Genomic DNA, 16,191 nt, shown 5'->3' on the forward strand with positions numbered 1-16,191 from the left:
CTCCATCATCCTCAGCTGTTTCTGTGTTTCACCACGGATGGCCTTGTAGTGAGAGAGGAGAAGTGGAGAATGAGGGTTGGAGAGAAGTGTGGTATGGGCTTTGCGCTTGGCTTCCAGAAGCTCCTGTATGGCAGCTGAGCTGTTATCGAACCAGTCTTGATGACGTTTCTGAGTGAAGCCGATGGTCTCAGAGGCAGCTTGATGAATTGTTGTCCTCAATTTTTTCCACCTGCTTTCAACATCAAGGTCACCGTTACTGGTGTCGTTGTCCAGGCTGGCAAGTCCCTCTGCCAGCTTGTGGCGGTAGCTGGCTGCACATTCTGGGGACTCCAGGGCCCTGGTGTTAAGACGCCTTTGGGGCTGCTGTTTCTTATGAGGAGGTCGAATTCTCAGCTTGAGCCTGGACTTGATCAGTCGATGATCAGTCCAGCATTCAGCCCCACGCATGGCCCGCGTGATGCAGACATCATTTTGGTCTCGTTGCCTTGTGATGATGTAGTCCAGTAAGTGCCAATGTTTGGACCTGGGGTGCATCCATGATGTGATGTATTTCTTTTTCAGCTGAAAGATGGTGTTATTTACAATCAACTGATGCTCAGAGCACAGAGTGAGGAGTCGGAGGCCATTGCTGTTTATTTTCCCCGTCCCGTGCCTTCCGATTACTTGTTTCCAGAGCCTGGCATCAGTACCTACTCGGGCATTGAAGTCACCCATCAGAACAAGTTTATCAGAGGCAGGGATTTTGGATATGGTAGCATCCAGGGACTCGTAGAAGGCATCTTTGGTGTTATCGTCAGCATCCAAGGTGGGAGCATAGGCGCTGATTAAAGTTGCGAAGCGACCTTTTACCAGGGGAATACGCCAGGTCATAAGCCGTTCACTGATGCCTTGGGGGGACTCGGGGATGTTACTGAGTAAGCTGCTTTTCACAGCAAAGCCAACTCCATGGAGTCTTCGCTCATTCTCTGGGAGACCCTTCCAGAAGAAGGTGTAACCTTCACCAACTTCTGTGAGTGAATCCTCGCCTGAGAACCGAGTCTCACTGAGTGCGCCAATATCGATGTTGTACCTCCTTAGCTCATGTGCGATGAGGGCAGTTCGTCTTCGAGGTCTCTCCATCCCGTCTCGAGCATCGAGGAGGGTGCGAACATTCCAGGAAGCCAGGTTCATAGTCATGGGTTTGATTATATTTCGTTTTCGACCGCAGAGGGGGGATGCCTTGGTGGCTGCGGCGGGCCACCCAGGTGTGGTGGAACAAGCAATGTTTAGGTCACCTTTTCTAGACCCTTCCCCTATAAGGGGTGAGCAGTGCGGACCCTGAATAGGGCTGCTCAGACGCACAGGATGCTGCCGAAGGATAATGTTGCTCCATCCCATCTTCGCAACGACCATCAATCCTGTACCGCCCCTGTGTAGGATTCAAGCTAGAAGCTTCCAGTCACATCCATGACCTGCCCCCGTCACTTTATCCTATAGCCAGTGGACTTATATGGTGGAAGCTGAAACCTGCGCTACTAGTGGATTTAGTGTGAGGGACGGGGCGCGCAATTCCTTCCCCCACATACTTGGCCGCACTCACTGTATTCCAGTGGCAAGAGTGAAGACTCGAGACGACCTTCAGGTGAGTGCGGTTGCAAGGGGCTGCCGGTGGTCCGATCTGTTGGACTCCGCCTACGCCTACCCCTGGGTGCGGATTTGGGATCACTCTTTGTCTGGCCTCTACCCTCCGACCTGTTCGGCTTGGGTGACCCAGCCAGGAGTACAAGACTCCAGCCGACATAGCTCTCGGGGTCACGGAGACGCGCAAAGTGCCTCACCACGATAAGGTGGTGATCCCAGTCGAGGCACACACACACACACACACACACACACACACACACACACACACACACACACACACACGCACGCACGCACACACACACGCGCGCTCGCACGCACGCACACACACACACACACACACACACACACACACACACACACACTAACATATTTTCGTGTTTATTATGTTTGTTAAAGTCATTATAAGTGCCTTGGACGCTGGGTCCGAGAGGACAGTAATTTCATCTGTGCTGTATGTCATGCACATAAGCATATTTGACAATAAAGCTGACTTTGACTTTGATATTTTCCAAAACTCACCAGATGAATTCTGTGTGCAGCGTACACCACCGCTGGCCTTTGCCAGCTTGTCCAATGCCATCTGTCACTCTGTTTTGATGAATCAGCTCTGCGAGCCAGTTCCCACTACCGTTACGCATTACAAAACGGTCCAAGAAAACTAGCTGGCTTTCCGGTCCGTAAAACCAGTTGTAATTTGAATCAGCAATAGCAACAGTTCTTTGAAATCCTAAAAAAAAGAGAGGTTTTGTCAACAGCAACAATTTTGACGTGCATTATATCACAATAAAGCAACAAAATGGACATGTTCATGAGCAAATTACCGGGAAGGATGGTCTTGTACAGGAAATTAAAGTGTTTTAGGAGCCATGGGTGATCAAAATGGCTGATAGAAAAGTGACGCTGCACCAGAAACATGTACTGGAACAGCGAGCGGGTTGTGTAAGTCCCATAGGCCACTCCTTCATACAAGGATCCGTCTGTGACATCCTGAAGAAGAACCATTGATTTCTCCATGATGGACAAGACCTGCTTTGTCCAAAGGTAAGCCTCCTGCAGATAACCTTGAAAACAGACACGTGATGTTCAACTCAGACTAATATTAGATTAGATTAGATTACATTATCTTTTATTAGTCTCACATCGGAGACATTTACATTTCACTCACGCATTCAGTCCGGGTCGCATAAGGAATCATATTATCAGATGACAAACTTTGCACTGTATGACGAAAAACTGAACTACAAAAAAAAAAAAAAAATTAAAAACGCGTTTGTTCATTTAGGTGAATACATACTCATGAGCTGACGATCGTGCAGATTCAGAAATGAATCATTTAGAGCAGGGGTGGGCAAACTTTTTGACTCGCGGGCCACAACGGGTTCTACAATTGGACAGAGGGGCCGGGCCAGGAGCATTTGGAGGGAGTGTTTGGGACGGATATACTAAACCTAAAGCATTAAAAGACAACCGACACCACATTTTTGTTTCCTAACTGACATCAGAAAAACGTTTTATAGCATCTAAAATACCCAAAACATGCAGGCTGATATTTTTAGTCAAATGCAAAACACCAATAAAATGACTTAAAGTGTCTAAAAACTACTTCGAATTGAACCCGGAAGTGGCCAGTTTCAGAAGGTCCTGCCCCCTTCTTCGTGGTGTCACGCCAAGACGTCTTGCCTTGCTCGAGAATCAAAACAATGGCTTAAGATTCGGAGAACATGCTTTCTTGTTACTCATCCAATTATGAATATGATTCAAATAGTTCTGAAGAGGAAAGCATAAATGTTTGCAATCGATTAAAGAAGTTATTCCCTGTCATTTTGAGGCATCTGGACTCCAATGTCGCACCCAGAAAATGCAGAAGATGGCGCCAAAGCTCCGTTGGAAATGGGCTAATTTGTCTCCTGGGAATTTGTGTCAGCGAATATCAAATAGTTGTCTTGGTGCAACACACAAGGATTCACCATTGCGTTATTTATGTATTTTCCTTCTAATTTTGCCATCAACACGCATCAACAAGAAGTTTTCAGACCAAACAAAGTACCGCAAAATGCATTGATGTGATGAAAGGACTGCTACAGTGTGGCCTTTCTCGGTCAGGGGCGTTCCGGAATATTCAGCGCGAGTCTTAAAACGCAAAATATAGCTATATGCGGTGGAGTCTTTGTAAAATACGTTCAGTAGAAGTCATTTGAAGCGATTTTACAAATTATGGACACAACTTGTCCGGAGGTGTCGGTTGTCCTTTAAACGTAGTTTGTGCAAACTCCATAGCACAGTAAGAACACTACAACCCAATTTATTAACTGTCTTTCAAATGTGAAAAACAGCCCTTATCAGTTCATACATTTGTCTCAAGGAATATGCAAGATAAGGCATTTACATACTATTTCACAGATACTGGGAGGAGGAAATGGAAATACAGTAAAGTCTCGTTATATCGATATTCAAGGGAGTCCGAAAAAATATCGATATAACCGGGACTATCGATATATCCGACCCTGTTTGCATGTAATTTTCTCCGTGCGTGCATAGAAATAGTATCGATATAACCGGGACTATCGATATATCCGATATCGATATAAAGAGACTTTACTGTAGATTAAAATAACATACGCACTGCGATTTATCAAGATTGCGTCTGTTTTTAATACGTTTCAATCGAAGGCGCAAAGTTAAAGAAATCAACATTTATTGACAAATGGAATCACTTTCAAAACATATTATTACACAACGAAATACTCAAGCTCAATCATATCTACTTGTGTTAAACTCCGCAAAATCATGGATGGATTGTCCTGACCGCGCACTCTCCAAACTCATCACGGACGCCCTCACCTTCACGCGCAAACTGTACACATGTATCGTTGCCAAGCACACAGACATAGGCTACCTGCAGTTGAAATTTGCATACTCGGAACGTCAGCCAATCAGAAGCCTGCTTCGTGCTTCGAACTTTCCCGAGTGTTATAAGGTTGTTATTTTGTCATTTTCAGAAGTAGATGCACAGAACCTCAGCCCAGAAGAAAGATTCAAAAGAAGTTAACAACATTTATGACGCTACAAAACGTAAACGTAAATTATACTGTGACTGTAAAATGTACTTGAGAGTTATAAAAGGCGCTTAGTCGCTTGAAGCAGAGAACGCAATGCAAACTGCATTGCTGACAAACTGGAGAACTGGAGCAAAATTTTCAGCAAGGGATATTTACCGTAAATTAAGCAAAGGAGCAAATTGTAGTAGGTACATCCTTACCTAAAAAAAAAAAAAACTTTATACTTTGCGACAACGTTTTTTTTTTTTCTTTTTGCTGTTAGTCGTCTTATTGTGTTTCAACTTGTGAAATATGGGGCAGGTAGCTTTATGGCCGGGCAGGCAACCTTTCAGAGTTGTCTGCCCTGTTGTCCGCTAACTTTTTGTCATGAGTTTCAGACTGTTTTTACTATAATTTGGACAAATTCGGTGGGCCGGATTAAAAAGCCTAACGGGCCATATGTGGCCCGCGGGCCGTAGTTTGCCCATATCTGATCTAGAGAACATTCAGTCTCTGAATGAGCTACACAGTTTGTTCACGCATTTCGCTCTATGATGAACATATGAGTGCATGTTTCATCAAGACTGCAGAGGAGATTTTGTCAGACACAGTATTTAAAGGACAACCGACGCCTCCGGACAAGTTGTGTCCATAATTTGTAAAATCGCTTCAAATGACTTCTACTGAGCGTATTTGCCAAAGATTCCACCGCATATAGCTATATTTTATGTTTTAAGACTCACGCTGAATATTTCGAAAGTCTTGTTTTTGAGTTGGTGACAAGTCCTCACGTCACGTCACGGAAGGAACGCCCCTGACCGAGAAAGGACACATTGTAGCAGTCCTTCCATGGCGTCAATGCATTTTGCGGGACTTTGTTTGGTCTGAAAACTTCGTGTTGATGGCGAAATTAGAAGGAAAACACATAAATAACACGATGGTGAATCATTGTGTGTTGCACCAAGACTTCTATTTTATATTCACTGACAAAACTTCCCAGGAGACAATAAATTCTTTAATCGTCACTACATTTCTCTCCAGATGCATTGCGGAATAAATTCTTTAATCGATTGCAAATATGTATGCTTTCCTCTTCAGAACTATTTGAATCATATTCATCACTGGATGAGCAACAAGAAAGCATCTTTTCCGAATCTAAAGCCACTGTTTTGATTCTCGAGCAAGGCAAGACGTCTTGGCGTGACACCACGAAGAAGGCGACGGGACCTTCTGAAACTGGCCACTTCCGGTGTAATTTTTTTGCAGTTTCAGCACACTTTAAGTCATTTTTATTGGTGTTTTGCATTTGACTAAAAATATCATACTGCGTGTTTTGGGTATTTTAGATGATATAAAACGTTTTTCTGATATCAGTTAGGAAACACAAAAGTGATGTCGGCTGTCCTTTAAAGGAAAACCGACACCATTTTTTTTGTTTCCTAACTGACATGAAAAACGTTTTCTCGCATCTAAAATACCCAAAACACGCAGGCTGATATTTTAGTCAAATGCAAAACTCCAATAAAAATGAATTAAAGTCTCCCAAAACTACTTCAAAATGACCCCGGAAATGGCGAGTTTCAGAAGGTCGCTTCCCCTTGTTCGTGACATCACGCCAGGACGTCTTGCCTTCCTCTAGAATAAAAACAATGGTCAGATTCGGAGAAGACGCTTTCTTGTTACTCATCCAGTGATGAATATGATTCAAATAGTTCTGAAGGGGAAAGCATAAATGTTTGCAATCAATTAAAGAAGTCCTTCCGGATCATTTTGAGGCGTCTGGACTCCAATGTAGCGTCCCGGAAAATGCACAAGATGGCGCACAAGCTCCGTTGGAAATGGGCTGATTTGTCTGCTGGGAATTTGTGTCAACTAGTATCAAATATTAGTCTTGGTGCAACACACAACAATTCACCATAGCGTTATTTATGTTTTTTCCTTCTAATTTTGCCATCAACACGGGTCAACACGAAGTTTTCAGACCAAACAAAGTACCCAAAATGCATTGTGTGCCGCTTTCTCAGGGGCGTTCCAGACGTGACGTCACACCAGGCAATGTCATCAACTCGAAAAAAAGACTTTCTGAATATTCAGCGCGAGTCTGAAAATGTAAAATATAGCTATATGCCGTGGAATCTTTGTAAAATATGCTAAGTACAAGTCATTTGAAGTGATTTTACAAATTATGGACACAACTTGTCTGGAGGTGTCGGTTGCTTCTATCCTGTTCCTCGAGGCCCGTGGCCCTGGCTGTTTTCGATCTTGCCCCTACTGCAACAGACTTAATTGAAATAATGTTGATCGGCAAGCCAGCTTCTACAGACTTGGCTGATTATCTGATCATTTTAAGCAGATGTGCTTGCAGCACAGAGAGGTGGAAAATATCCAGGAAACTGGCCCTTGAGGACCGGGATTGAAGACCCTTGAGAAGGCATCTGCTTCAAATGAATAGCATACAAACGGTGGCAGAACAAAATATGTTACGAATGATCTGTTGCACAAGAACGATACACGTTCTTCATTTACTACTCAATCTTGATGACATTTTTATGAGCAAACATGGAGACAACAGGGAGATTAACCTTTTCAGGGACAGCGGTTACCACAGTGGAAAGCGTATCATGTTATCGGGTTGCATGGAAGGTAGAATGACATGTAGCATCTGAACAACATGGCTCTTTGAATGATCACTGAGAAATGCTGTATTATGTCTTTTTTTGTCAATGTGTACAGAGACTTGGTCAAATGCGAATTATAGAGAAGTTATCATATTTAAAAGTTTCATGCTGTTGTATGCTGTTGTAACACTATGCTTTGTCAACACAAGTCACGGGCAACCTGGGGTCAATCAGGTCAACGGACACAACAATTTAAACGGTCAGCTTCACAGGACTCATTTACGACTTGGGGAAGTTTTCACAGGAGTCATTTACGACTGGGGGAAGTCTTTTATCACAGGGGTAATTTAGGACGTCAAACTCCTTTTCACATGAAGAGGTCATTAGCCAGGATACAAACTTATCAGTTCATGGGAAACCCAATGTTTTATTGCTTACATCTGTTGTTGCGTAGAACGTCCAGAGGCGTGGCATGCTAATCGTGAAAACTATGTTTTACTAATGTATCACTTTAATTTGCATGTATTCTTAAAAAATAGCTTGGCAGAGGGGCGCAGAATTCAAACGTATGTCATTGATGAATGCGTTTACTGCCGGCAGGAGGGACAATATTTCTGGTTCCGAGTGTCTGTCCACAGTGTCTGACTGTCATATCTCTGACAGCGAATCAATCCTGTTTTTCCTCAATCGCAATTTGATTTGGAGCCACCTTGTGGAGACTGCAACATACATCGGCACTGCTCTACCCACTGTCGGGGACTTGCACAAGAACCAATACAAAGGCACAGAAAATCCTTCCATAGCCACAAGGGCATTCCCCACACCCTACCCACCACTCTAGAACTCCGCCGTTTTGATCTGCCTTCTAGGTCTACATATTTCTCAGAGAGTTTCAACTTGCAGAGAAAGTTTTTTTTCCACCCCCACAATCTTGTAAAAGCTGTAAAATAATTACAAGAGCAGTTCATTCAATGCAGTTTTTGAGATGCTATTTTTCTAAATTTTGGAACAGTCGCTCAATGAATATAATGACCCATAGGAGTGTGTGTTTTGAGTGTTTGAAGACAATGAATCACATATGATGACCATTTACGACAGGGTAATATTTATCATGATGCCTGGCTACGGTGGGTTGTTAAACCCAAAAAGTAGCTTGTATCCTGTACAGTGATACCTTGGCTTACAAACTTACTTGGTTCCCAGACAGTGTGTAAGGCGAAAAATGTGTATCCCAAAAAATAATTTCCCATAGGAAACCATTAAAATGAGAGTAATCCGTTCCCAGGTCCCCATAAACATCATTTTCTACTTTCTAATTTTCTAAGCCTTAAAACTACACAAAATATAGCGTATTTTATGTATAACAAATGTGCTATGGTATTATAATTAAATAAATAAACTGTACAGTATAATAAAGTTGTTTTATTTACCTGTGTGATGGTCATTGATGGCTTTATGGAATGGAGTGGCCGCTTTCATCAGCATTAAACACTTGATGAGGAACGTAGCCTTCTTCTTTCACCATCTTCAGGAATGATCCCTCGGAGGTGCTTTCTGTGTGATAATTTTACCTAGTTCCACAGCAATTGTGTTCTGTTTAGCTGGGTTGATAGCTTCTTGCATCAAGTGTACAGATGGCTTGTGAGGGTTATTTATGGAGCCTCGTTGATGGGAATTTTAACCTTGCAGTCTACACTCTGCCTTTGAACTATCAAAGTTGAAACAAGTCCAAATTTCACTGTTTTCCATTTTTCCATTTTGTCACTCTCTCTGTGTCGTCTACCTGTCTCTGTGTCGTCTACCTGTCTGTTTAAACCACCTCCCCTCACTGCTGAGTTCTTGACCAATCACGTGGCTTTAACCAAAGACTGGGGGCGGGGAATAGAGGACAAAAAAATGCCGGCCGCCATTTTCTTTTTTGGAGAATGTCTTCACTCCCTCTCTGTCTGTGAACCCCCCCTCACGTGGCTTAAACCGACGACTCTGTGCGGGGAATAGAGTACCAAAACAAGCCGGCTGCCATTTTCTTGCTATGAGAACGGGCTTGTTCGCGAACGACACATCACTCATTGTGGCACCTCCGTGTGAATCCCGAAAAATAGTTCATATGCCAAAGTAAAATTTTCATAAAATTAATGTTCGTAAACCGAAAAGTTCGTAAGCCAAGGGGTTCGTAAACCGAGGTATCACTGTATTTGATGCAGATCGACAGTATTCCGACCTATAGCGAACCATAAGTAATTATGAAAACAGATTGGAAGATTGGAAGACCACCTAAAAAATAGAATGTGGTCCGGATGTTTGAACTGCACAAGCATGTGTTCATGTGTTTTCACACCTCGATACAGTATGGGAAACAAAACCTACAGACCAAACATTGTCTGTTTGAATATGTCCCAAAACCCAAGAAGTTCTTATGGTGCCGCTGCACACATTTTCATAACTAAAGAATGAGCCAATTGTCAAGATGGCTTTTATGTTATATTCGAAACAAGGCATTATGCTGTGCCCAAATTTCCCCATGTGGTGAGAAACATTTAACATTGTACACATACAACTAATCCAAGTCTTCTTGACAATAGTTATTATAAATCGAGTAATGCAATTTTTTTCTCTGCCCTTGACTCACAATGAGATTCACTACAATGAAAACAAGCCTTCCGCAAAAGTCAAAGGCAGCCTAAGTCTGGAGCGACTCCTACCGATCGTAAACAGCAACAGCAAATGCTACAATGGTTTACACATGCACAGCAGAACACTGTTATTGTAGTTTTAGACACTGCATGAACGCTGAAAATGGCTACAAAGTGGAAATGTGAGACACTCTCTTTTTGTGTCTTTGCTTTCAACATTTAGCTTGTAGTCGACGTGCACGTTCCACCATGATGTCCCTGATACACTGGTGAAAATATGCTTTTATCCTCTCCTCTTTCATCTAGAACTGCTTTATGTAACAAAGATAGTACAGAAAGTGCTAAAGAATGAATGACTTTGTGTCTGTGTTGTAATATTGTCTTTGAGTTGTCATATTATGTGTTTTTTGTTCTTTTGACTTCAAGACGGCGCCGCGAGAGTGGCTGCCTTTCCAGCAGCTCATGTATTTTGTTTTTCTACTTTCATTCCTTTTATCACTTTGCTGCTGTGAAATGTAAATTTCTCCACTGCGAGACTAATAAAGGCAAATCCAATCCAATCCAAATCAAAAGTGACATTTGTAGACCAAGAAGTGAAGAAAAGAAAAGTTTTAGCGCATGAAGACAGAATGAAAGTAATAAAAATGAAAGATGGAGGAAACAAAGTTAGACATTATGCAATAAATTGATGTAAGAGAAAGTGAATACTGATGATACATTTTGAAATTTATTTTTTTCTCTCTTTCTACACCGGCTATATGAAGTGACAATTAAGTGTATGCCTATTAGAATAAAAATCAAGAGTACACATATACATTTTGTGTGTGTGTGTGTGTGTGTTTGCCTTGACTGGGATCACCACCTTATCATGGCGAGGCACTTTGCACGTCTCCATGACCCCGAGAGCGATGTCGGCCGTAGACTTGTACTCCTGGCAGGGTCACCCGAGCCGAACAAGTTGAAGGGGAGAGGCCAGACAAAGAGTGATTCCAAACCTGCACCCGGGGCTAGGCATAGGCGGAGTCCAACAGATCGGACTACCAGCAGACCCTGCAACCACACTGACCTGAACGTCGTGTTGAGTCATGGAATACACTGGAATACAGTGGGTATTGCCAAGTTTGTGGAGAAAGGAATTGCACGCCCCATCTCTCACACTAAATCCACTAGGAGCGCAGGCTTGAGCTTTCACCATATACGCAAGTACTCTGGCGATGAGATAAAGTGACGGGGGGCAGGTCCATGGATGTGACTTCAAGCTTCTAGCTTGAAAGGTTTTTCTGATTCTGATTCCAAAATTGTCCTTCAGCAGCATCCTGCGTGTCTAAGCAGCCATATTAAGGGTCCGTACTGCTCACCTCTTACAGGAGAAGGGTCTAAAAAAGGTGACCTCAAAATCGCTTGTCCCAACTACTGCAAAGAATCCCGGAATCGCCTATTGGCATCAATGAAAGGATGATGACTTGGCGCATTCTCTTGGCAAAGGAACACTTCACTACATTCGTTGGTGCTTACGCACCAACTCTGGATGCCAACCACAATGTCAAGGACGAGTTCTACAGTACTCGGAGGACCATCCTGCAGAAAACTCTTAGATAGATAAACTCTTAGTCATGGGCGATTTCAATGTCAGGGTGGGCATGGAACACCTTGTGTGGAGTAAAGTTATTGGCCAACATGGAGTAGGAAAGATGAACACCAACTGCCTTTGGCTCCTCTCCTTCTGTGCAGAACAGCAGCTGTTCATTATGAACCACCGTGCCATGTGTGCAGCTGAGTTTTGGACTGACCACCTTTTGGTTAGATCCAAACTCCTTATGCCCATACATTCCCGTTGTCCAAGGGCAGCTCCCAACAAAAAGTTCGGCTGCTCAGCATTCAACAGCCCCACCATCAAAGCCAACCTTCAACGGCTCCTTGCTGAAAACCTCGAGAAGATCCCAGAGGACCCGGTTGACCAGCAAGCTCTGCATCAAGCTATTTACAGCACAGCTTCGGAGGTGTTTGGCCAGTCAAGGAGACGACATCAGGACTGGTTCGATTCAAACTCGGATGAGATGCGGACCCTTCTAAAAGCAAAATATGAGGCCCCCAAACTCTCTTGTCCTGCCCCAAATCTCAAACTCAGCGAACACTCCGTGTCATGGAAGGCACCTGGTGGTTGCAGAAGGGACATGAGATCCAATATCTTGCAGACTGTAGCAACAGCTTTACGGCCCTAATAAGCGGCCACTTGCTCCAGTGCAATCTGCTGATGGCTCTGCGCTCCTTAAGGACCGCCATAAGATCCTTGCTCGCTGGGCAAACAATTTTGAGAATCTTCTCAACGCCACAAACGCCATCAACTCACACATTCTGGATAATCTTTCACACCTGCCGCCATTCATGAGCCTCGACAACCCACCGTCTTATTCTGAGAACCAGCAATCCATTGCAAGCCTCAAGAACAAGAAAAGAGCTGGACCTGATCCCTGCGGAGGTTTACAAACACAGAGGTTATCGCCCTACGCGCTGTCTGCACCTCCTTATACATAACATCTGAGAACGTGAGACCCTCCCACAAGAATGGAAGTACACTAACATCATTGTAGTTTACAAGCAGAACGGGGACAGAAGAGCCTGTGGGAATAGCCGAGGAATCTCTCCTCTCCACCACCAGGGAAATATTGTCCAAAATCCTGTACAGCAGGCTGATCAGGCATGTCTCAGAGTCTTTGCTTCCGGAAACACACTGTGGCTTCCGGAACACAATGGCCCCTTTGGTGTCCAGCGATGGCAGTCGAATGGCACCGACATCCCTCCCATTCAAAAACAGTTCGGCAGCATATTCATGCTGCCGAAAAGGCGCAACCGCTCAGCACAGTCTCCTCCTTGATGAATGTCATGGTCAAAAATGCTGAAAAACAATCCGTATCCATTCCACACGACGCCCAACAACACAAAGTGACAAAAGAAAACACAAAACAAGACAAAAACAACAAAAAAGCAAGGCTCATGAGAGCACTTGCTGACGGCTGCCTACTCGGGCGCCATCTTGGACTTCTTCTTCTGGTAGCTTTTTGGTAGAGATCTGCTCAAAATGATCCCAGACACTGTGTCCAATTCAGAACAAATACGATCGAAGATTCGAGTTAGGTGTATCAATGTCAGCTCATTGTCGTCTCGATGCAACATTTTATTTTAAATGACACACGAAACTATGGGTCGGTGATGAAATAGGACGGCCGTCGGGCGTGGTAACTGCGCGTTCTGAGGCATCGGGCGTTGCCAAAAGCGTAGCACACACCGCGAACCGCGCCTCGCAAATTGTTTTTCATGTTTACTCGGCACATGCCTCAAAGCGTCAGCACAGTTGAGCACATCACGAGTTATGAGGAATAAGGTATACAGATAACATCTGAGTTACGACCGGGTTCCATTCCGACAAAACGGTCGTAAGTCAAACGGTCGTAAATCGAAAAGCATTCAAAATGGCGCAAGGTTTATACGACAACAGTATACGATGTCAATCTGTTGTTTTTAAAAAACATTTTCTATTGAATACTATGATATACCAAACTGCTTACAGTTGAATTATAAATCTTAGAACTTTTAGTGTCATTTTTATCATTTTATATTTCATATTATCGATTTCCCTTCGTTCCCCGAGCGCCGACCCGCCTCGGCTTTTGCCCTGGCCGGCGTCTGAGGACTCTCTTCTCGAGCGCCGACCCCCACCCGCCTCGGCGTCGGTGGACACTCCCCCTCGCCGGTGCCATTGTGACAGGTAGCGCAACACTATCACGCGCTGGCTGGCCAAAATTGTCGTACGCGTTTGTGAAGAAACAGTTATTTTGTATCCTAATTTTGGGCACTGCTGTAATATTATCTGTTAAGATAAATGAGGCATGCTGAATGTTGAGTGCATCTGGCAAAGCAGACACAACGCTACATATGGTCCTTTGACAGCGATAAAAAAAAACAGTTCTTGTACAATGCTGAGTAGCGGTTGCTCTCTGTGCTCCTGCAAATAAACATCCTACTTGTTCAATCTAAACACAAAGGACCATCTGGAGTCTTTATTTTACTAAATGCATCGCAAACACACTGCAGAGTTGCTGGTCCACCACCGTAGCGGTCCCAGCCGTAGAATAAAAAAAAAACGGCCTGGCGGTCGTGATCGTATGTGCGGGTGGTCGTAACTCGCACCGGTCGTAAATCGAATGTTACCTGTATTTATCTACTATCAAGCACTTTTTTCAGTGGTGTCCACTATGACAGGGTGTCGGCTAAAAAGACATATTAACACATTATTACTGACCTTGAGTCATATAAACCAGGCTTCCTGTGAGCAAAGCCACACAATTAGTTGGCTGATGGTTGTGTAGGTATTGAAATCCCCAGCCACGGCTGTAGGATTTCTCATACATAAGATGAGATATCTTGCCGATCACCTGGAGGAATCGCTCCTGTTGATCCTTGCTCAAGAATTCAAACAGGAAGTCATAAGCTGTGGCAAACCCAACCAAAGAGTGTGCCACAGGAACTTCATCCCAGGGGGCATCTTTCACCAACCTGCGGGATAATACAACATTTTTAGCAGCACAGCAATGACTTCTGTTTGTTAAGAAGTTGTTAAGACTTTTGGCATGATGTTTCTGATCCATTGGTAATAAGACACATTGAATTTGTCCTTTTTCATCGCGAAATGCTTCAAACTGTCACGGCACTCGAGGCTTGAAGGGAGGACTCGAGTGACGAAGGAAGGTGGTGCGGTCAGGATCCGAAATACACGGTGAGACAGATTGCCAACAAAAGGTCTTTACTGAGACACGCATAGAAAATAACAAACAGTGAGATAGATAATGGTAACTACTAACTGGACAGACCTGACGGCGAGGTAGTAGCGAGGGTAACTTCCGGGAATACTCCGAAAGAGACGGTAAGGTGAGAGTGGCTTTTATAGCCAGAAGGCACAATCAAGGGGATAGGACACAGGTGCGGGAGCCCAGGTGAGTGAGGAAGGGAGGGGCCGTCTCCATGAGCAGCGGAGGAGGTGACAGGAGGTGAGGGGCGCGCTGACGAGGGCGACGACGATGTGACAGTGCCCCCCCCTCAATGGACGCCTCTTGGAGGCCCACCTGGTTTGGAGGGGTGAGCCGAATGGAAAGCCCGGGTGAGAGATGGGTTGAGGATCCAGGAACGTGGGACCCACTGACATTTCTCTGGTCCATAGCCCTCCCAATGGACCAGGACCGGGCTGAGGATGGCCTCGATGGGGAAGGGACCCGTGAAGCATGGCCCCAGTTTGGCCGAAGTCCCCGCCAGCCGAAGGTCCCTCGTGGACAGCCACACCTCCTGCCCGACCTGGTAGCTGGGTGCCTGTCGACTAGGACGGTCCGCGACAATTTGGTTCCGGGACGCCGTGCGCGACAGGGTGGCCCTGGTCTCCTTCCAGACTCGGTGGGCCCTTCTGAGGTACTGTTCAATGGACGGGACTTCCACATGGCCCTCCTGGGTGGGGAACAGAGGCGGCTGATAGCCACAGGCGGACATGAACGGGGACCGAACTGTGGCTGTGGAGACCAGGGTGTTGTGGGCGTACTCCACCCAGGGTAAGTGGAGGGCCCACGACGCAGAACTGTGGAGGCACACACTGCGGAGGGCGTTTCCATACCTTGGACACGAATTGTGGTCCCCGGTCCGACACGATGTCTGTCGGAATCCCGTGGAGACGGACAACGTGGTTAAACAGGAGTTGAGCCGTTTCGATGGCAGACGGCAACCTGGTTAACGGGACGAAGTGGGCCGACTTCGAGAAGCGGTCCACCACGGTGAGGACGACCGTCTTGCCACGGGAGGGGGGAGGCCTGTAACGAAGTCGACGGAGATGTGGGACCAGGGTCGGGAGGGTACCGGTAGTGGCTGGAGGAGTCCTGCCGGGGGTTGGTGGGAGGCCTTCACACGGGCGCAGGCCGGGCACGCCTTCACGAAGTTAGTGACATCCCTCCTGTACTCCGGCCACCAGAACCGTTGGGCGATGAGTTGGATCGTCCTGTTGACCCCTGGGTGACAGGCTACCTTGAAGGTGTGTCCCCAGATTAGCACCTCGGTGCGTAGAGGGGGGGGCGAACAGGCGATCCACGGGGCAGCCCCTGGGGATGGAGCCGTTCCCCTGGGCTTGCTGCACTTTCCTCTCAGAATCAGAATCAGAATCATCTTTATTGCCAAGTATGTAGGACACACAAGGAATTTGTTTCCGGTAGAACACGCTGCACTAGTATCGTCATCAAAAAAACTGCT

General features: G+C 45.3%; 1 protein-coding gene across 3 annotated transcripts in view; it reads right to left on the reverse strand.

Annotated features, from left to right (window-relative positions):
- dse (dermatan sulfate epimerase) overlaps positions 1–16,191 on the reverse strand; it is a 32,424-nt gene that overhangs the window by 5,790 nt on the left and 10,443 nt on the right. For all 3 annotated transcript variants that reach the window (XM_089022145.1, XM_089022144.1, XM_089022146.1), the window contains 3 exons: positions 14,210–14,463; positions 2,442–2,681; positions 2,140–2,347 (listed from right to left, as the gene is read on the reverse strand). In XM_089022145.1, coding sequence (XP_088878271.1) covers positions 2,140–2,347; positions 2,442–2,681; positions 14,210–14,463 — 702 coding nt within the window. The remainder of the gene's footprint in view (positions 1–2,139; positions 2,348–2,441; positions 2,682–14,209; positions 14,464–16,191) is intronic.

Source organism: Hippocampus bargibanti, linkage group LG19, assembly GCF_051943395.1.
Source record: "Hippocampus bargibanti isolate YZ-2025 linkage group LG19, ASM5194339v1, whole genome shotgun sequence".
In the NCBI taxonomy this organism is placed as follows: domain Eukaryota; kingdom Metazoa; phylum Chordata; class Actinopteri; order Syngnathiformes; family Syngnathidae; genus Hippocampus; species Hippocampus bargibanti.